The sequence below is a fragment of the Alosa sapidissima genome, chromosome 15 (genome assembly GCF_018492685.1).
Source record: "Alosa sapidissima isolate fAloSap1 chromosome 15, fAloSap1.pri, whole genome shotgun sequence".
Taxonomy (NCBI): Eukaryota; Metazoa; Chordata; class Actinopteri; order Clupeiformes; family Clupeidae; genus Alosa; species Alosa sapidissima.
Window position 1 is genome coordinate 31092974 of NC_055971.1, and position 20812 is coordinate 31113785.

Here is a 20812-nt window from a genome sequence, read left to right on the forward strand (position 1 = left end):
CAAACGGCTGAAAAACAGCTACGCTTTGTAGAACCAATGTAGATTTATCAATGAAGGGCCTCACTTTTATCATCAGTGTTAAGAGCACTTAACCAAAGTTTACATAACAAAAATCGAGTCATCCTTAGAGATGGCAAAACAGTGGTAATGTCATCAGTGCTCATAGTCAGACAAAAGCTTTAGATGACACTATTAGGCCTACTTTGACAGTTGAACGTGAAAGTGTTAGTCATGAAGGGGGAAAAAATCAGCCGATACAAACGATTGTTTTTGAGTGTTTTTGAGTGTGTGTGTGTGTGTGTGGGGGTCTTATTTCCAAGTAATTTTGAGCCCTTTCACAATATGGGGCGGGTCTTTGGTTGTTTTCTAGGCGTGTTCATAAAGTGGGCGAGAGCAAAGTGGTTCACAACAAAACATGCTTTTCAGGGAACGGAGCGGAAAGCGTTAGCAAGCCTTTGACAGAAAAACACTAATTTGATAACCGATGGTGGTGTTATGGGCGACGCGTAGCAGAACTATCACCAGCTGTAACTTCTGTCACGAGCTAACGATCAGATTGTGTCCACGACAGGGCATGGTAGACAATTTCAAGAAACCACTTTGTACGATTTTGCTTCGAGTAGGTACTGCGGTGACATACATTTAGCTTGAGCCCAAGCTATCTCAAGTTTGTATTGTGATGGCTACTCGCAATGGATTCTGTAAGAAAAGCTACATTGTCGCTGTTGATGTGGGGACAACGGGAATTAAATGTCACGTGTATGACAAGGAGGCTAATGTTAGAGGATCATCCACGAGAAAGGTAACATGAAGCAATCCACCGATTTTAGGAAATGTTAATGGATAAGACAGTTAATAGCATAGACTGACATGTCACGTGTGTGCTTATCAAGACGTAACTCACATGTCAATTTTATGGCGGGCTAATTTAATATTTTCAGGTGTCTCCCTTATATCCCAAACCGGGTTGGGTCGAAATGGATCCAGAAGACCTGTGGCAGAGTTTCGTAGCAGTGGTGAAAGGTGCTGTTCAAGGTGAGTGTGTGTGTGTGTGTGGTAAACAAAGTTTAGACGTATAGATTAGTGACTGCCTGACTGGCACTTTGGCACCAAATAAACTCCCCTTCACATCGTCATGTAATCCCTGTTTGCACTGTCTTTACTTATTTGACCCCCTTCCCCACATTCGGTAGCCCACTGACAGACATCAAGCAAACACTGTGTTCCAAATGATTATGCTAATTGGATTTAAGTGCCATAAACATTTATTTTTTTGTTTTTCAATTAAACTCATGGATGGTAGGCCCTATTGTGTCTCAGGGCTCTTTGGATCATTGAAATCAATCTCAGACACCTGTGATAATTAGTTTGCCAGGTGAGCCCAAGGAAAACTACTTAAGAAGGATGCTCCGCATTATTAAGCATGCCACAGGTTTCAAGCAATATGGGAAAGAAAGAGGATCTCTGCTGCTGAAAAGCGTGAAATTGTGTACTACCTTGGACAAGGTATGAAAATATTGGATATTTCCCCAAAACTTATGCGTGATCATTGTACTGTGAAGAAATTTGTCGCCGATTCAGAGCACAGGCGGGTTCGTGCAGACAAAGGCATAATAAGGAAGGGATCTGCCAGACAAATTCATAGGATTAAGAGAGCAGCTGCTAAAATGCCATTGCAAAGCAGCAAACAGGTATTTGAAGCTGCTGTTGCCTCTGGAGTCCCGTGACCCTCAAGGTGTAGGATCCTCAAGAAGTTTGCAAGTGTGCATAAACCTACTATTCAGCCACCCCTAAACAATGCTCACAAGCAGAAATGGTTGCAGTGGGCTCAGGAATACATGAAGACAGTTTTCGAACAGTTTTGTTTATGGATGAGTAGACCCTAGATGGTCCAGATGGATGGAGTATGGATGGTTGATGAATGGCCACCGTGTCCCTACAAGGCTGAGACGTCAGCAAGGAGGTGGCTGAGTCATGTTTTGGGCCAGAATCATGGAGAGAGAGCTGGTAGGCCCCTTTAGGGTCCCTGGCGGTGTGAAAATGACCTCGGCAAAGTATGTGGGTCATTCCACGTCAGTTCAACCAGGGCCCACGCACTTAGGTCTCAAAAAATTCTGAAAAAATTACCAGGTGTACCTATGTTACCCAGGAGACACACTGTAAAATTACTCTTATGTAAGATCATTACTTTCCTAGATACAGCCAGTTTTACAGGGGGAGGGGGTGTCGATTTTGTCCAGCCTCTTTTTTTTGTCAAAGTTCACAAGCCCACAGCGCAAGAACTAAACCATGTAGGAGGCTCAAATTTTGCATGCTGGTACATAAATAGGAATAGTATGTAGCAAAATCGTCACGTTTGGTCTGGATAATCCTGCATGGTCATAGCTGTCCCTCAAAGTTGATACAAATTTTATTGGAGTTTTTGGCTGGGCTCTGTTTAAGCCTTCAGAAGACATATTTGTATTCAACATAGGCTCTTGATTTATTTTCCTTACTGAGATAAGTAGAAACACTCTCACAAAAAACAATGAACAGAAAATAAATTCCTTCAGGGTCTGAACAGCAGACCTTAGAAGTCTAAAAAATCATTTTGGTTCTCATTTTCAGAGCACCTAAACACCTTGTGGGAATATACAAAGATTTTTTAAAATATTTTTTTCTTTATTCTCCATGATCTTTTCTTTTTAAAAACACCAATTTGACTTGTCTTATGCAAATCTTTCTTTTTCACTTTCCACCCTGAACATGGGCAAAATGCACCATTGACATCAATATGGTTACTTAATGATGAGAGTAGTGTAATCACTTTATCATGCTAATTAATATCAATGCCCACGGTGCAACATTCAAGCCGCCAAAGCAAAACTTTGGGGACTGAAGGTATTTTGATTTCATCTGAGAAGGTAAAACATTGATAGGGTCTGAGGGGCTTTTTTCATTTTTGGATAAACTCTTACATCACTTTCATTCTGATCTTAGAGTCCCTGTTAATCAAAAATAAATATGTTATTTGAGTTAATCATATCAGAGAAGTATCATTAATCATTCAGAAAAAATGTATGTTATGCATGTATGTTATTGTTAAATTATGCTTCAAAATGAGGAACATTTGAGGGTTATCTTCTGCTAAACTGTGTGTAGCAGGTCTGCTGACTGCTAACCAATCTCTTCAGCCAGTAAATCAGCTAATTAGTAACTAATAGCTAATATCACCTGTGTTAAAGGAACCGTGTGTAAGAAAAATATTTCAATTAATCATAAAATGGCCCTGATATGTCACTAGACATTAAGAAATCATGTTCATTTCAAATACTTATATTACTGACAACAGTAGTCCGGCCAGGATATTGTCATTTAAAAAGTGAAGTTGCAGCCCTCAACTGATGTTGATGTTGTGTTTTGTAATTGTCATGTTGTGTTTTGGCCTGATGTGTCACCCTCCACCTATCTACTAATCACGAAGTCAGTAGTGTTTTGCCATCAGGGTTGGCAACCTCGAGTCAGCGGGGAGAGGGAGGGGATACATCGCTCTTCAGTATTTTGAAAGTGATTGCAGTACCAGTTTTGGCCACAATCTTACATATGGTTCCTTTAAGTGCACAGGCGGTATCCATGTGACTGTATGTTTTTGGAGGTTGTCCGTCTGTTCAATCAACTATTTTAAAGCGCTCCACACATACACACACACGCACGTTCGCGCACACACACACGCCAGCAACACACACATAGGTGGCAACATAAGTGCGGCACCCTACGCTTACAGCGCTCAATGGATGTTTCCAATCAAGGTTGCAGCTGGAGAGTGCACATTGGGGGGACCAAATGAAATCAGTTTTTGCCATTCTGTTGCACAAATTCACCAACACATGAGATGTTTATATTATTATGTTTTCTTTTAAACAATAATGTCTAATACTGTTTTTCTCATTTTCGTGTGCCATTCTATCTTATTTCATTGAGGATTGAACACATTACAACCAGAACTATAATCATATGAACATAAATCTGTGCATTGGTATAGAAAATAAGTCCAGATTCTGTGGTCAAAGAAGCAAATATTCAAAAACCTGGTTGTGTAACATCTGCATTTGCTTTCTGGGTATGCCTTTGTGTGGCTATATTACCATGGTTACCATGGTTCCCTGTGATCATAGGGGAATTTGGACATGTGGGAGTTTTTTTTTTTTCTTTTTCTTAAATGGGACTTTTTGCAGTTCCCATAACACCTTGTTCTGAGCATTCGGTCAGCATGGAACTAGGGACTATTGGGTTCCTCCGACCCCAGTTCCTGTAACTGTTTCAGCTCCTACCTCAGGGCACCATTTAGCATAGCATTTCCCAGATATTTAACCATTTAGCATAGCATTTCCCAGATATTTAACCATTTAGCATAGCATTTTCTACGGAGCTCCTAAAGGGACATGAGCTAAAAAAAATCTAAAGTTTAGTTTCATGTGCTCACGTGAAGCTGTTGAGCGCCACTCAATTAAGCCTGTTGTTTATCGAATGTGTGTCAGTTAAACATGGTGCCACAGATGAGTGTGGGCAAATAAAGTGTCTGCGCACTCATGACTCATGTTGGCTTCTATAAGTACTGCTTTAAGGGGAGGGGATATGCTAAATTGGGAAATTATTGCATCATCAATATGCCCTTATAGGACCGCCCCAAAAATGGAATAACTGAAAATGGTGATGTCCTGTCAGGACCACAGTTTACAGTCTTTACACATGTTTTCTGGAGTAGTTTTCTAAATATCCAATTTATAAATACAAATATCCAATTTTGGGACTTTACAGGGACTTTAAGGCTTGGGGGATTCCAGTACTAACATCTCCAATCTGATCTTTAGATGCAGGCTTGCAAATGAATCAAATCCAGGCCCTTGGCATATCCACACAGAGGGGGACCTTCACTACCTGGGACAAGTGAGTTTGCCAGAGGGCAAGTTAATTACTGACTACTTCATTGAGTCACGTAGAGGAATGTGTACATGATGCACAAAGATGCAGTTATGTATGTGCACACATAAGGATGTGATTCCTGCACTTGTGTTGGCCTGCAGGAGCACGGGAGTGCCTTTCCATAACTTCATCAGCTGGCAGGATCTGCGTGGCGCTGAGCTCACTACCTCATGGAATGACTCTTTCACAATGAAGGTGATTGGGAATGCTGCACAACAGCATTGTAAACCAGTTATAGCAATCCAACTGCCTTATCTTCCTCCTACTCTGAGTTTGCTTCGTTACTGCTTTTTTTTTTTTTACCCATCATGGCCCTGACCTGTCCACGTTGGTTCAAAACAATTTAAGGTCACCTTAGCTATAAATGATTAAACTCATTTTAGGGTGTTAAAAGGAGGGTAAAGCAATGTGTGGATGTTTTTCCCTTTCTTGTGTGTGTGTGTGTGTGTGTGTGTGTGTGTGTGTGTGTGTGTTTCATAGATCAGACCTGCTCTTTTGAATGTGTGCTTTGCTCTCTATTATTCCACATCCTGATCTAGAAGTGGACATTAGGGAAGTGCCTCTTTGACTTCTACTGAAATCTCCACCGGCAGTGGATACAGTTTATATTCTAGTGCTCTCTTGTTACATTGTAACTACACTAAGTTAAGTAAGTAAGTATGGTGTAACGTGTGTATACTATGGCCACTATCTTACTCCCGGCACAACATGGCGCCAAGCACGACGCAAGCCCTGTTTCTATCTTACACCCAAGGCAGTCATAGAATTTTCACCGTGCGCTCAGTTCAATTGAACATCGCGCCCACCGCCGTGTCAATTAAAAAAATAGGTGTGGTCAGGCACATGATCCAAAAATCGCTGTCTTACACCCACTAAAAATCATTATGTCACAGACTGAAAAACCTGGTCTATGGGGAATATAAAACAAAGCTATTTTAAAGACTCAGTCACAAGATGTAAGCAGCCCTTAGCAACAAGTCCCAGGGAACATTATTGGGGTAAGGCTATGTTTTCGATTGTAACCCTTTGTCAGTCAATAGTGAAAGTAAATAACTGTTGAACTGGTTTGTCGTTGCCTATGAGACCACAGTGAAGTTAGTTTCACTTTTCCTATGAGTTCAAATAATGATGCATGTAGGATTATACTCTGCTAGTCACACACAGGTTTCAGTAAAGCAAGGTTTAGTGTTGCATACAGTACACGATCTCGCGTGCAAGCAGATTCCTTCAGATGCCCTGACTGTGTGTGAACGTGTTGTTGTTGTTGTTGTTGTTGTTGTTGTTGTTGTGTTGACTGTCAAAATACCGACGTGCTGTTTGATGCTTGAATTTGAGCTCCTTGCTCAATGGTAGTTACACCCAAAACACACCCATGACTGATTTAGAAACATAAGAACAACCCTTTTCAGCAATGCACCTGGTGCCTGGCGAACTAATTACGCCATCAAGATTGGTTGTAATGAGGAGGCTGCTGAAGGAGTGTGACCGTGACCGCGTGTTTTGACTGCAGGTCGTCCATGGTGTGTCCACTATATTGCATCTGGTCACACGGCAGAAGACCTTCCAGGCGGCCAGCATCATGGTGTTCTCTCCCCAGCACGTCACATTCCGTCTGGCCTGGGTCCTGCAGAACTGCCCTGAGGTAAACGTGCTGCTTGGACCACTGGAAGACGGATGGCCATCTGCTTCATGTTACTCTAAGGCGGGGATCACATCAGCCAGCAGCAAGCGGCAGGTTTCCTATTGTTCTCTATGGTTCGGCAGCAGAACGGTGGCAACGCTGGCGTAACACTAGCGTTGAACAAGCTGAGCCTTGAACTTGGTTCAACTTTCAAAGCACAACGCGAGTGTATTCAATTGACAAACCGTTTGTGTTGCTTGGGAACGAGATAAAACTTATTATGGTCTGAGCGTTGCGTTACGTTTGCCGTTGCTGCTGGCTAATGTGATCCCCGCCTAAATGCCTCCGCACATAGGCACCCACATGGGTGGCTCACTCCGCTCTCATTGGTCCATTCCATTCCATTCCATTGTTTCCAACACAACCCCTCACACCACTGCCCTTCCGCCACTGCTGTGTATCATGCTCCAGTTCTGTTTCTGTTTGCAGTAAAATCCATTGCCTCTCCAATGTTGGTCAGTTAAAAATGTTCGCACTGGTGTGTGTGGGCAATTGACAGAAAGTGTCAGCGCACTGATGTCGGTGCCTATATGCGGATTGCTTTAGACGAGGGGTCAAGCCATAGACTAGAGGTCAAGCCATAGACGAGGGGTCAAGCGGTACTGATATGGTCAGCATAGCTCTGGTTGAGTCCTCACCTCTTCTTTTTTCTATAAATATGAAGAGAAACTGTTGTGAAAATGTGGCGAATCAACTTTTGGCGAGGAACTTTTGGTTGTTGAGATTTGAATGTTTATTGTTTTAGGTACAGGAGGCCGTAAAAAAAGGAACCTGCTGCTTTGGCACTATTGATACCTGGCTGCTTTATAGACTCACACAGGGTAAATACAGCTCACACAACAGTTCCCTCCAGTACAGCTGAACAGCGCATGGAGCCCCCTGTACTCAATTCAGTTTTCATTTCTCTTTTGATGTGGCGCAGGATCAGCATACCTCACTGACTATTCCAACGCCAGCGCCACAGGAGTGTTTGACACGTACCAGGTACACAACAGCACCAATGTATTGTACTGAGGCAGCCTAATTGTTGTCTTGTCCGTGTGGAAATAAAATTGAATGCTGAAATGAGGTGTGTGTGTTTGTGCTGCCATGTGACCTGTGGTATTTTGCGTGATGTGTGTGTGTGTGTGTGTGTGTGTGTGTGCGCTGCCATGTGACCTGTGCTATTTTGCTTGATGTGTGTGTGTGTGTGTGTGTGTGTGTGTGTCCTCAGATGTGCTGGAGTGGACTGCTGTGCTCCCTTGTCTCTCTTCCTCTGAGCATCTTCCCTGCAGTAGAGAACACAGGGTGAGTGAGTGAGGACAGCAGCACCTTACATTTATATACATTACATTTATATACATTTATATGCATCACATTTATATACATTTATATACATTACATTTATATACTTGTTGAATACATCACGTGATGCTATACATACAGCCACTCCCTAAAGTGACTGTGGGTGGCTTTTGGCCTGGAGCTGATGTCATCAGACGGTGCCCAACCTTCTCGGGGTGTTTCGACCCTTAACCGCTACACCCTCCAGCTGGCGGGTCAGCAGTGGTGGCCAGGTCACTCACTGCCCATCATCTCCAGGCCTCCAGCCCCCCTCCTCCCTCTTAACCCTTAAAGGAGTACCGTCACACTGGACGGGAATGTTGAGAAATGAACGTTCTAAAGAATATCTGGGTTCATTGAATTCAACATAGAATTTTAGAACCTTCAATTGTTGCGGAACTTAGAACGTTCAAAAACCTACACCTTTAAGGGTTAAACCACACTCAGCATGAAGCTCGCTCTGCTGTCTCCCCAACCCTGCGCACAGCTGTCTTCCTCTCCTTGCCAGTTATGCCAAGTGCAGTGAGCACAGACCACATTGACTGTGCTAGGAACCCTCTGCACCCAACCTCCACTGGAAACAGCCATGCTTGCCAGCCTTTGTCTTTGCAGTCCAATGATGAGGTCCTGGTATTTTAGGCTCTTCCTCTCATGGGCCTCCTCACAGCCTTCCTCCCAAGGCACAGTCAGTTCCACCAGGATGATTTTCTTAGCTTGCTCTGACCAGATGACAACGTCAGGCCTCAAGGTGGTCTGGACGATGGGTGGGAAAGTGAGCTTCTTCCCCAGGTCGACTAACATCTCCCACCCCTGTGCCCCCTGGAGGATGTTGGTCCTGGCTCTTCGTCTGCCCTGACGAATTGCATTGATGGTACTTGTGGCTTGGTCGGCTGTGGTCTTCTCCTGGCCTGCTCGAAAATGTCAGCCATCACTCGGAGCACTTGGTCATGCCGCCACCTATATCTCCCCTGAGCCAGAGCGATTTGGCACCCTGCTAAAATGTGGGCCAGTGTCACAAATTTGCTTCCCTTCAAGGTTGGATTTTCCCTAATTTTTTTCATTGTGAGATTACAATAAATCACCAACAGATTGTTTTTTTTTTATACCGGTTTTTAATCAACTTTAGCAGAAGTGCCAATAATTCTGGAGGGTACTGTACATTTTTACACATTACATTTCTATAAATACACATTACATTTATATGCATTTATACACATTACATTTATATACATTTGTACACATTGCATTTATACACATTACATTTATATACATTTCTAAAACTGATAGTTCCAGTCCTTGATTGTGATTGGCTGAATCACGTTCGATGCCGTTGTAAGATGCAGTATAAACATACACCTTGAATGCATTTCGTTCTACATTACTGCACTACCATAACTTGATACAAAAGATAAAGTAGCTGCGTCTCGACGTTGCTTGGCAACAATTCAGACAGGAAATATATTTCTTGGCGGAAGAATGATTATCTAAGAATAAGTCATTATATATCTAGTTGCTTTGCCTTTATGTATTTTAGGTATTTATAGTAACAGTTGTAGAATCAGTGTAACCTACGGCCTCTCGGCGCTTATTGCTTAATTATACACATTACATATACATTTAAACACACTACATTTATACACATTACATTTATATACATTACATTTACTCACATTTATACACATTTATATACATTTATCCACATTACATTTATATACATTTATACACATTACTTTTATATACATATATACACATTACATTTATGTAGCGCTCTATCTAAATGGTTTGCATGTATGCGCCACTATCATGTCTGGTTCAGTCCCAGTGATTACATATGTATAGTGGGAACTAATGTTGCTGCAGACACTCGGAGAACGGAACACTTGCATGCCTGTAGCCTGCCTGCTAGAGCCGAAGTCCACTGTCTGTCCACTAAATTCCTCTCTCTCTCCCCCTTCTTCTCTTTGCAGCTATTTCTTTGGCTGTACAGATGAGAGCATCTTCGGTGTGCCTGTTCCCATCATGTCCCTGGTGAGTTTCAAGCCAAGTTGACTGGATTGCAATATTAGTGCATCGTATTTAAAATGGGGTCCCTAATGAATCCCTGACATGTGAGTCCACTTGAACTGACCAGCAGTGTTTCACTTGAAGCTGTATTCTACAGTTATTCCAACACCTTCTCATACCATAATATTTATCACTAAAATATTTATCACATTCGGCACACCCCTGTAAAGCTACATGCTATGCCATAAACATAGTTTACGTAATCTCCCTCCACTGTGATGAAGCATGGGTAGTGTTCCATTTGAGTGTTCAGTAGTACCATTTATGTCCTGCAGATGGCAGACCAGCAGGCGGCCATGTTTGGAGAATGCTGCTTTAACAAGGGAGATGTAAAGATCACCATGGGAACAGGAACATTCATGGACATCAACACAGGAAATGAGCCCCACACCTCATTCACAGGTGAGGTCGTGGCCTGCGGTATTTCACCGACATATTTATGATCAAAGGGGCAGTAATATTTTGGGGAGCCCTGCACCAAATCCAATAAACCAGGGGTTCTCTAAGCTTGTCCTGCCCTGAAGAATGATGTTTATCGACCAAGAGTTCAGGTATGATGATTTGAAATCAGGTGTGCAGAGCAGGAATGATTAGAAACACCTGCTAGAACAGGAGAACCCCTCCTTAAACACCTGTTTAAATGCTTCCGGGCCCTTCTCAGGACTGTACCCCATCGTTGGCTGGAAGATCGGCTCAGAAGTGACGTACCTGGCAGAGGGCAACGCTGCGGACACGGGCACTGCCATCAAGTGGGCACAGGAACTGGGTATGGTGTTGGCATGGAAACTCATGTAAATAATCCAAAGTTTTAGAGGTTAAGAGGTTTAGAGACTGCCTTATTATAATGAGTCATAATTGCATTACTTATTCACCAGATGGTCAAGACGTTGTAATGCTTTAGATACACTTTTGTATATCGAAAAGAACAACTCTTGCCAATCTGTCTGTGCTAATTGTACATTAGCTTGGCTCAGTTGATCAGACAAGAGAAAATGAAGATCTTGTTGTCACTGGTGTTACTACGTTCCCTTGATTGATGCTTTGTCCAGTGTCGGCTGTAGACAAAACCAAAGTCCTTGCAGCTGGCGGTGTCTTTGTCTGTAATGTCTGTTGTGTTCTGGTTTTGAATCAGGAGAAAAAGGATAAATACTCTGAGCAGTTTTATCTTTTCATGTGAAATGCAAAGAAAGACTTGAAAAGTAAAGATGATCTCTGTGATGAGCACAATGCTGACTAATCTCACAGCCATATGTGTCAGCTTAGCCGGCTTGCCCTTGCAGAACACGTTTTCCCATGTTTTTCCCAGGTTTTCTAAGAAGTATAGATGGAGGTAGATAGGGGAGAGCCCAAATGCAAATACTGCAAACCACTACCCCGAGTTTATACAATTATAGCATACACACACACTTATAGACACCCACACACACATACCGCACATAATGGTACACACCTGCCCCGTGGAGATACAGTAATGGCTTCGTAGGAAGCATAATCATATGACAGTGCCATTTGCCATATCATTTTGTGTACTAGTTCATTGGGATTGAAGCATGCATTTACATGCAAGAGATATGGAAATGACAAGGAAAATGTATGCAATGAACTAAAGCCTTCAGTGTGTGTACTTACTGTGTAGAGCTAAAAGAAACATGCGTGTGTGTGTGTGTGTGTGTGTGTTTCAGAGCTCTTCTCTGAGGTGGCGGAGACGGCGGACATAGTGACCGCTCTGGACAACTCTGACGGCGTGTGCTTTGTGCCTTCCTTCAGTGGCCTACAGGTAAACATGTGCCCAGCCTTTAGCATGTTCACAGGAGCACTCACCGCTAGGCCCAGCCTTTAGCATGTTCACAGGAGCACTCACCGCTAGGCCCAGCCTTTCGCATGTCCACAGGAGCACTCACCGCTAGGCCCAGCCTTTAGCATGTCCACAGGAGCACTCACCGCTAGGCCCATGACTGTTTTGCAGAAACGTTTCTGATATGTAATTGTATTCTTCGTTACAGTAGGGTTATTGATATGTGATCGTCTTTTCATTGAACGAGGTCTGAAGTGGGACTGAAGATGGACATAGTAGTCTACAGAGGAATGACAGACCATAGCCACAGATTTGTAATCTGTTCCCTTCATGTATAAGGCATCCCCAAAGTAAATGTACTGTAATCCATTTCTTCCGTTGAACTGTTGAGCCGTCTGTCCCAGTACCTTTTATAAATCCATTTCCTGCGTTTATAAAGACAGGGACATATTGTTGACCAGAGGGCTGGGATTATGCTTACGGTTTATGACGAGAGGAAATGGATTACAGTTCTGTGGCTATGGATCTCTCTCTTCAAAGCATCCTGCCCTGTGAATGTAATCTGACTGTTGTAATGTAAGCAAACTGAGCAGTGCGCTGGCTTCAGCATGTCTGTAGTATGGAGCAGAGCTGGGTGGTTTGTTGTTGTGGTGTAAGTGAAGCTTCAGTGGCAGGGCTCAGGGCACAGATAGGGTGTCCCCGATGTAATGCACAGCATGTCCAATATGTGTTCCAGGCGCCTTTAAACGACCCTGGGGCATGTGCTGCATTTATGGGCCTGAAACCCTCCACCACCAAGTCCCACCTGCTGCGTGCCATCCTGGAGTCTGTGGCCTACAGGTGAGCCCTCTCTTATGGCCTCTTATGGCCTCTTATAGCTCTCTTATAACTACAGATGAGCCCTCTCTTACGGCCTCTTATAGCCTCTTATAACTCTTACACACATACAGTTCAAGCTGTGTAGTCACACTATTGTGTTCAACTCTCTTTTATGGCCTAACTCTTACACACATACAAGCTGTGTAGTCACACTATTGTGTTCAACTCTCTTTTATGGCCTAACTCTTACACACATACGAGCTGTGTAGTCACACTATTGTGTTCAACTCTCAAAATTCACAAACAAGAATATAAGAATATAAAAGAATTCCGAAGTGCAGTAAGCATTGCGAAAGCTAAAAAGAAAATTCCCACCAATTTTACGCATCGGAAACGGCTGTTTCAATCAGCTGCTGTGCTGCTCGTGTTTTTCCAAAAAATGGAGGACCACGCGATCAACCTGTGCGACATGAGAGAGACGAGTGATAGGCCCTAATAACTTGAGGAGTTCGATGTGGAAGTACTTTGGATTTTTGGTATATCAAACTATGGAGAAGAACAAAGCGGTAGGCTATGCAAACTGTGCAGTCGAGTTCTATGTAGGTGAAATTTGTTTGACATTTCTAATCGTAAACACAGATACGCTGAAGACTGCAGTAATGTTTGTCACTGATGTAATGGCAGTCGGCTTATTGTTTTTCGAGAATGTTGCACTCCTGTTTGTCATTGTGCGCGAAACTTCATGCCAATAAAACATCAGAAATATTGCTGGCTTGCGTCTACAAGCGCCCTCTTTACGTTCGTCCTAATGGCTGTTAGTTGTTTGTGGATTGGCCTATATTTGGCGTTGAAAATGGAAACGTCTTTAGACATGAGAAATCGATTTTACAATGGATTCAATGAACACTTATGTCTCAAAAATCGAACAGGATTTTTTCACAAAAGTACGAGCTGTGTGGTCACACACACTATTGTGTTCAAATGCATTGCGTGTCTAATTAGAAACCAATGGTAAATGACATGGCTAGGCCTACTAGCACCTAGTGGTTGTTTTGAAGCTTTAATTTGATGCTTTAAGTGATTAACTAGCACCTAGTGGTTGTTTTGATGCTTTAAGTGATTAAAAGCTGTTGATATTTATTCCAGGAACAAACAGCTTTTTGACATCATGATTCGTGAAACACGGATACCCATAACAAATATCAGGTAATATCAGCTACACTCCTAAGCTATGGTTATTTTATCAGGGGGTTTTTGTTCTGCTTTTATCGTATCATAATATATACTGCTGTGTGTGTGTGTGGCTACAGGGCAGATGGAGGTGTCTGCTCCAACAACTTCGTCATGCAGTTGACGGCTGACCTGTTAGGCAGGACGATTGATCGGCCTAATCATTTTGACATGTCCAGCCTCGGCGCTGCGTTTGTCGCCGGCCTTGGTGCAGGTAAGACCCTCCTTCGCTTCCGACATCCTGTGGTCCTCTACCATGTTCAGGAGCCTAGTCCTTCTATGTCCAATTCTATCCTAGCCTACAGTGCTTTGGTTTTGAGGCTGGAATGGAGTTAAGGAGCCTATCGTAAAAGCACCAATTACCGCCCCTTTCGTTCGAAAATTCTAAAACAACAGTGTTTTTTAATACTTCAAAATAACATTTGATAAATGAACCTTACATTTTCAGTAGCTATTGGTGTGTAGATTTGAACAAAATCTGGTTTGGGTCTTACCGGGGCTTTCACTGCCTGAAATATCCGATTATGTTTACCATGCTCGGAGTTTAGTGCTGGGCTGGTGGGAGTTCTATTTCTGCCCTTTCACAGGCACATCAACGGTTAGACCGAGAATTATTGTTGCGAAATCAAAATTCCACTGGGGCTCCAAGCGGATTTGTACACGCAGCCTTACAACACTGTTTACAGCTCTTCGAGTCACGGTAAAATGTCATTTTTGGTACATAGTCTTGGTTTGTATAGAAATGAATATTAAGTGACACATACACGTAAGAGGGCGGTAATAGGGGACGTTCCGATAGTCCTTCTATACCCAGCTCCATCCTAGCCTACAGTGCTCTGGTGACTGTCCGGTTCTGAGGCTGTAACGGGCGGCTGGTTTCCATGGCTCCCCGGCTGGGTGGGGCTGACCTAATTGAGTCAGTGTTTACATACTGTAGCTGGGCTTGTAAGTCACACACAGCTGGCCGAGGATGCTGCTCATGTGCGCTGCTTGCTGCTGAGCTGCGGACGCTGCCGTTTCAGGCCCTCTGTCTACGCTCGTGCTTCAGCACCTTTCCCTCTCTGCCCTCCACCCCTGACGCCCGCACTCTCTGCCCTCCACCCCTGACGCCCGCACTCTCTGCCCTCCACCCCTGACGCCCGCACTCTCTGCCAAGTGGGTGCAGTGGGTGTCCTGGCAGGCATGTATGGGCATGTATGGTTTATTGCGTTATTAAGTTATTAACAGAAAGCACAATCTGCAAAAATGGGGATGATATTAGATGTAATATGATCTAGATATGCAACATTTAACTACCACATCAAACTAGCTGCACAGACCTGCTAACTGTATATCTTCCATGCATCTGCGCATTCTGAACAGATAGATAGATAGATAGATAGATACTTTATTGATCCCCAGGGGAAATTCAAGAATTGTGCAAAGCAGGAAGTATATGTGGCTGAAGTGTGCGTGTACGTCTCTGCCATGCCGAGTCTGATCCATCTACTGTCTCGGTCTCTGCCATGTCTACTCGTGTTTCCTCTCGTCTGCTACAGAGATGAATCGTTGTGGACGCCATCTGTTGGGCACTGTGATCAACATGCTGCCGTACAGAGTACCGAGCAGGACTGCATGCAGAGATCCATGTGTGTCTTGTGCGAGCGGTTGTAGCGTTTTTCATAGCATTTTCAGAGGTTAATTTCATTCACTTCTCTAAGGAGGTCAGCGTGACTGATTTGATTTGAGTAATAGGAGTTAGTAGGTGAAATCACCCTGTCCTCGAATCACTGACTCACTGTTGTACACTGCTGCAAGGTTGTGCAACGATTAGATCTACAGCGGTGCTCTGAAATGATTCTCAAACCTCCAAACATATCGATTTTTTTTTTATTGAAGATTCTGTATTTGCTCTCCAGATGCACATTACGCAGCACAACCGGATCGGTCATCAGCAAATCAGCTTCTCCTGACCACAGCTGGGGACAACACACAACATTAAGAAAAGCAATCTTCTTATCAATATATACAGTTGGGCTGTTGTTACATTTAACACACACTCCATCTAAGCAAATGGCCCAGTGCAGGGAGTGCACATTATAGGGATACATGTGTAATCATATACTGGAGCAGCAGCTTCTCAGATAATATTGAGCTTGGTGGTAGCGTAGTGGCTATGGACCTGGGCTAGCATGCAGTAGCCAGTGAATGGGGCGGTGGTAGCGTAGTGGCTAAGGAGCTGGGCTAGCATGCAGCAACTCCGGGCTGTCACCATTGTGCCCTTGATCAAGGCACTTAACCACGAGTTGCTCAGGGCAGACAGTTGTACTAATTGACGTGTAAGTGGGTTTGGGTAAAAGTGGCAGCCAAATGAATAAGTAAGTACTGTACTGTAGTGTGATGATGTCTCTCTGGTAGCACATAGGGTTTTGTGTAAAACAGAGCAGGCCACCTTCCACCTTCCGCATCCACCTTCATGCGTCGCACACAATCTCACAGTGTCATTGTGGGTTTGACTTTGCTGTGAATATACTCTTCACATGGTTTATATTTACTCACACTCACTTTCTTTTTTATTATGTCTCTTTTTTTCTTTCTGTTTTATGGACAGCAGTGTGTGTGTGTGTGTGTGTGTGTGTGTGTGTCCGTCCGCTTATTTGCTCACTCTCTCCTATTTCCATATACTCTCCCTTCCTCTCATGGAAGTCACAAGTTCCTCCGACAGGCGTAATGCTTTGAAGTGGACTAACTACATTTAAGTGACAGTTCAGACATTTGTCAGCCGTTGTGTATGTGATAGCAGAGTCTGTGTGAGCATGTGTTGGTGGCCCAGTGGACACTCTTCCTCATCTTCTTCCTCACTGTGTGACTCTTCCTCCTCCTCTCCAACACTTCTAATAACCATACACTTCCCTCTTCCCTGTAGTGTGATGATGTCTCTCTGGTAGCACATAGGGTTTTGTGTAAAACAGAGCAGGCCACCTTCCACCTTCCGCATCCACCTTCATGCGTCGCACACAATCTCACAGTGTCATTGTGGGTTTGACTTTGCTGTGAATATACTCTTCACATGGTTTATATTTACTCACACTCACTTTCTTTTTTATTATGTCTCTTTTTTTCTTTCTGTTTTATGGACAGCAGTGTGTGTGTGTGTGTGTGTGTGTGTGTGTGTGTGTCCGTCCGCTTATTTGCTCACTCTCTCCTATTTCCATATACTCTCCCTTCCTCTCATGGAAGTCACAAGTTCCTCCGACAGGTGTAATGCTTTGAAGTGGACTAACTACATTTAAGTGACAGTTCAGACATTTGTCAGCCGTTGTGTATGTGATAGCAGAGTCTGTGTGAGCATGTGTTGGTGGCCCAGTGGACACTCTTCCTCATCTTCTTCCTCACTGTGTGACTCTTCCTCCTCCTCTCCAACACTTCTAATAACCATACACTTCCCTCTTCCCTCTACCTCCTCTTACCACTTCCTCCTCCTATTCCTGCTTGACTATGTTTAATGTCTGCACTCCTAACCTCTAGTAATAGTGTTGGCAGATGTAGTTATAATTCCTATCCTCTAGTAATAGTGTTGGCAGATGTAGTTATAATTCCTATCCTCTAGTAATAGTGTTGGCAGATGTAGTTATAATTCCTATCCTCTAGTAATAGTGTTGGCAGATGTAGTTATAATTCCTATCCTCTAGTAATAGTGTTGGCAGATGTAGTTATAATTCCTATCCTCTAGTAATAGTGTTGGCAGATGTAGTTATAATTCCTATCCTCTAGTAATAGTGTTGGCAGATGTAGTTATAATTCCTATCCTCTAGTAATAGTGTTGGCAGATGTAGTTATAATTCCTATCCTCTAGTAATAGTGTTGGCAGATGTAGTTATAATTCCTATCCTCTAGTAATAGTGTTGGCAGATGTAGTTATAATTCCTATCCTCTAGTAATAGTGTTGGCAGATGTAGTTATAATTCCTATCCTCTAGTAATAGTGTTGGCAGATGTAGTTATAATTCCTATCCTCTAGTAATAGTGTTGGCAGATGTAGTTATAATTCCTATCCTCTAGTAATAGTGTTGGCAGATGTAGTTATAATTCCTATCCTCTAGTAATAGTGTTGGCAGATGTAGTTATAATTCCTATCCTCTAGTAATAGTGTTGGCAGATGTAGTTATAATTCCTATTCTCTAGTAATAGTGTTGGCAGATGTAGTTATAATTCCTATCCTCTTGTAATAGTGTTGGCAGATGTAGTTATAATTCCTATCCTCTAGTAATAGTGTTGGCAGATGTAGTTATAATTCCTATCCTCTAGTAATAGTGTTGGCAGATGTAGTTATAATTCCTATTCTCTTCTAGTAATAGTGTTGGCAGATGTAGTTATAATTCCTATTCTCTAGTAATAGTGTTGGCAGATGCAGTAGTGATTCCTAGCTAAGGTTTCCTCTGCACTGTAGCTTGAATGTTCTACTCTTCTGTAAGTGGCTTTGGATCCAAGCATCTGCTAAGTGAATACATATAAATGTACTTGTTGTGTTTTGTGTGTGTGTGTGTGTCCTCCACGCAGGTCTGTGGAAGAGCCAGGAGGAGCTAAAGCAGCTGAGGACCACTGAGCGGGTCTTCGTGCCCAGCAGCCCGGCACGCCACCACGCCACCAACCTCCGCAGCTGGGAGAGGGCACTGCGGCGCTCCATGCACTGGTACAGCCAGGCCTGAGGGGGGGCGCTGTCCTCCCAAGCCAACCCACAGTCCCCACAGCCTGACCACAGCCAGACAGACTGACTGAGGTGGACGACAGTATCTCGGTTCAGTTTGCGTATCAGCATACTCTATTAAGATTAAGTGGTGCCTTTAGTGTCAAACACACAAAGGTGTGTGAACTCTTTCCTGCCATGCAGACAGTCTTGCACTCTCGGAACTGGATCTCAGGATGGACATCATTTTAGTACTTTTTATCTGTAAATAGTGTCACAGAGAATATAAGTTACTTCATTTTGTGTTTTCACACTTGAACTCTTGAACTGTATTATTTGACTGAGTGGACTCATATTTTTGAGGAACTAAACCAAGAGAAATCAGTTTTGTGGTCCACTTACTACTACTAGTACGAGTAGACTTGAAGTAAACAATCAAGTAGAATGGTTGTAGCTTAAAAACCCTTCACATTGAGGACCTTGCGATGGCCTCATCTGCTAACAAGATTACCTCATGTCAAAGTCCCTCAGTAACGGATACAGTGCCTTTGTTAGATGTGTGTGTGTGTGTGTGTGTGTGTGTGTGTGTGTGTGGGGGGGGGGGGGGGGTGCTAGGCTTTGGGTCTTAAGACAGGATGATATGGGATGGACACACCCTGAGTATTCTGGGTATTGGGGGAGGGGGGGCACACTGTTGGCCCCCTCCCCAACAGGAAATCCTCCTCTTGATGAATCCTGGAAAGACAGCCTGGAAAGATGATGTTGTCATCAGGCTGTCCCAAGGGCAGTTATGATTTATTTTCTTTTGTCGTCTTTTTTTTTGTTTTGTTTTGTTTTTTCGGCTGCTGCTGCTGAAATTTTAAATGCTCTTGATATGCCAAGCCAAACTTAGCGGATCAACAAAAGTTTAACATCATTAGCAAGCATTTTATCACTTTGAGTGATTTTGAAAGTACTGTGAACTTGCAGAATTTGAAGTATGTCATTTGAAAGAAGTACACTAAGCTGCTTGAAGGTCATGTGAATTTCTCACTTCCTGTGGCACTGCGTAATGTATTCCAATGAATCGATGCACAGCTCATCTGTGCATTACTTCCACAGCTCATCTTTGCATTTGTCTGTGCATTTCCCTTACATCTGCCTGTGCATTTCTCTCATGTCGCTCTGAGAATTTGAGTCATGGTTTTCTGTGTTTCTCTGATGTTTTTCTGTGTTTCTTTTTGGTCTATATGTGCATCTTTCTTTCGTTTGTAAGCATTTCACTCACATGGGTCTTAGTATTTCTCTCATGTAGGTCTCTACGTCTGCGTTTGCATCACGTTTGTCTGTGCGTTTGCATCACGTTTGTCTGTGCGTTTGCATCACGTTTGTCTGTGCGTTTGCATCACGTTTGTCTGTGCGTTTGCATCACGTTTGTCTGTGCGTTTGCATCACGTTTGTCTGTGCGTTTGCATCACGTTTGTCTGTGCGTTTGCATCACGTTTGTCTGTGCGTTTGCATCACGTTTGTCTGTGCGTTTGCATCACGTTTGTCTGTGCGTTTGCATCACGTTTGTCTGTGCGTTTGCATCACGTTTGTCTGTGCGTTTGCATCACGTTTGTCTGTGCGTTTGCATCACGTTTGTCTGTGCGTTTGCATCACGTTTGTCTGTGCGTTTGCATCACGTTTGTCTGTGCGTTTGCATCACGTTTGTCTGTGCGTTTGCATCACGTTTGTCTGTGCGTTTGCATCACGTTTGTCTGTGCGTTTGCATCACGTTTGTCTGTGCGTTTGCATCACGGTTGTCTGTGCATTTTTCTGTGCATTTGCATCACGTTTATCTGTACGTTTGCATCAGGTTTGTCTGTGCGTTTGTCTGACGTTTGTTTCTGCAAGAGGAGATGGGGGGGGGGGGGCCCCCATCATAATTCTACAGCAGGGCAGGTGTGTAGAGGAACAGGTGTGGCCTCTGGGTATGCTGGGGAGCACCACTCCCTTCCACATTCACCCTGGTATCAGCATCTCATCAGCACTCACTCTAACTGACTGCGTGATAAAATGTGTGTGTGTGTGCCCTGATTATGTGCTCTAACATGCAAGATGTGGTTTACCTCACACCTTCAATGAGTGAAGGTTTGCCTCGCCTAAGGTTTGAGTGTTTTTAGTGCAAGGAAACCAAGAAAACACTTTTTAACACATGAGCTAAACACAATCTAGATACTATGAATGTCATTTTTACGATTATTTTAAAATGCTGTTCAAAACTGTTTTTGTATTAACAATTTTTTTTTTTT

The 20812-nt window shown here is 43.3% G+C and overlaps 2 protein-coding genes across 2 annotated transcripts; both read left to right on the forward strand.

Moving 5' to 3' along the window:
* The first annotated feature begins 412 nt into the window (after positions 1–412).
* Positions 413–19129, forward strand: LOC121683277 (putative glycerol kinase 5). Its single transcript, XM_042062845.1, has 16 exons — positions 413–802; positions 942–1035; positions 4851–4926; positions 5064–5157; positions 6473–6604; positions 7389–7464; positions 7566–7627; positions 7857–7930; positions 9934–9994; positions 10306–10432; positions 10692–10796; positions 11713–11807; positions 12562–12665; positions 13791–13850; positions 13955–14088; positions 18413–19129. Exons 1-16 carry the CDS (start codon positions 680–682, stop codon positions 18559–18561), a joined length of 1566 nt encoding a protein of 521 aa, XP_041918779.1. The 5' UTR covers positions 413–679; the 3' UTR covers positions 18562–19129.
* Positions 19130–19147: 18 nt separating this feature from the next.
* Positions 19148–20811, forward strand: LOC121683281. The gene is made up of 2 exons (XM_042062851.1): positions 19148–20324; positions 20360–20811. The coding sequence occupies exons 1-2, from the start codon at positions 19601–19603 to the stop codon at positions 20608–20610; spliced, it is 975 nt and encodes a 324-aa protein (XP_041918785.1). The 5' UTR covers positions 19148–19600; the 3' UTR covers positions 20611–20811.
* Position 20812: the final 1 nt, after the last annotated feature.

Excerpts from the sequence above, each read along its gene's own strand:
- LOC121683277 (XM_042062845.1), top strand. The coding sequence starts at position 680 with ATGGCTACTCGCAATGGATTCTGTAAGAAAAGCTACATTGTCGCTGTT. Across the intron at positions 9,995-10,305 it reads CTGTTCCCATCATGTCCCTG|ATGGCAGACCAGCAGGCGGC; the intron begins GTGAGTTTCAAG and ends TATGTCCTGCAG. Across the intron at positions 12,666-13,790 it reads CTGGAGTCTGTGGCCTACAG|GAACAAACAGCTTTTTGACA; the intron begins GTGAGCCCTCTC and ends TATTTATTCCAG.
- LOC121683281 (XM_042062851.1), top strand. The coding sequence starts at position 19,601 with ATGAATCGATGCACAGCTCATCTGTGCATTACTTCCACAGCTCATCTT. Across the intron at positions 20,325-20,359 it reads TGCGTTTGCATCACGGTTGT|CTGTACGTTTGCATCAGGTT; the intron begins CTGTGCATTTTT and ends CATCACGTTTAT.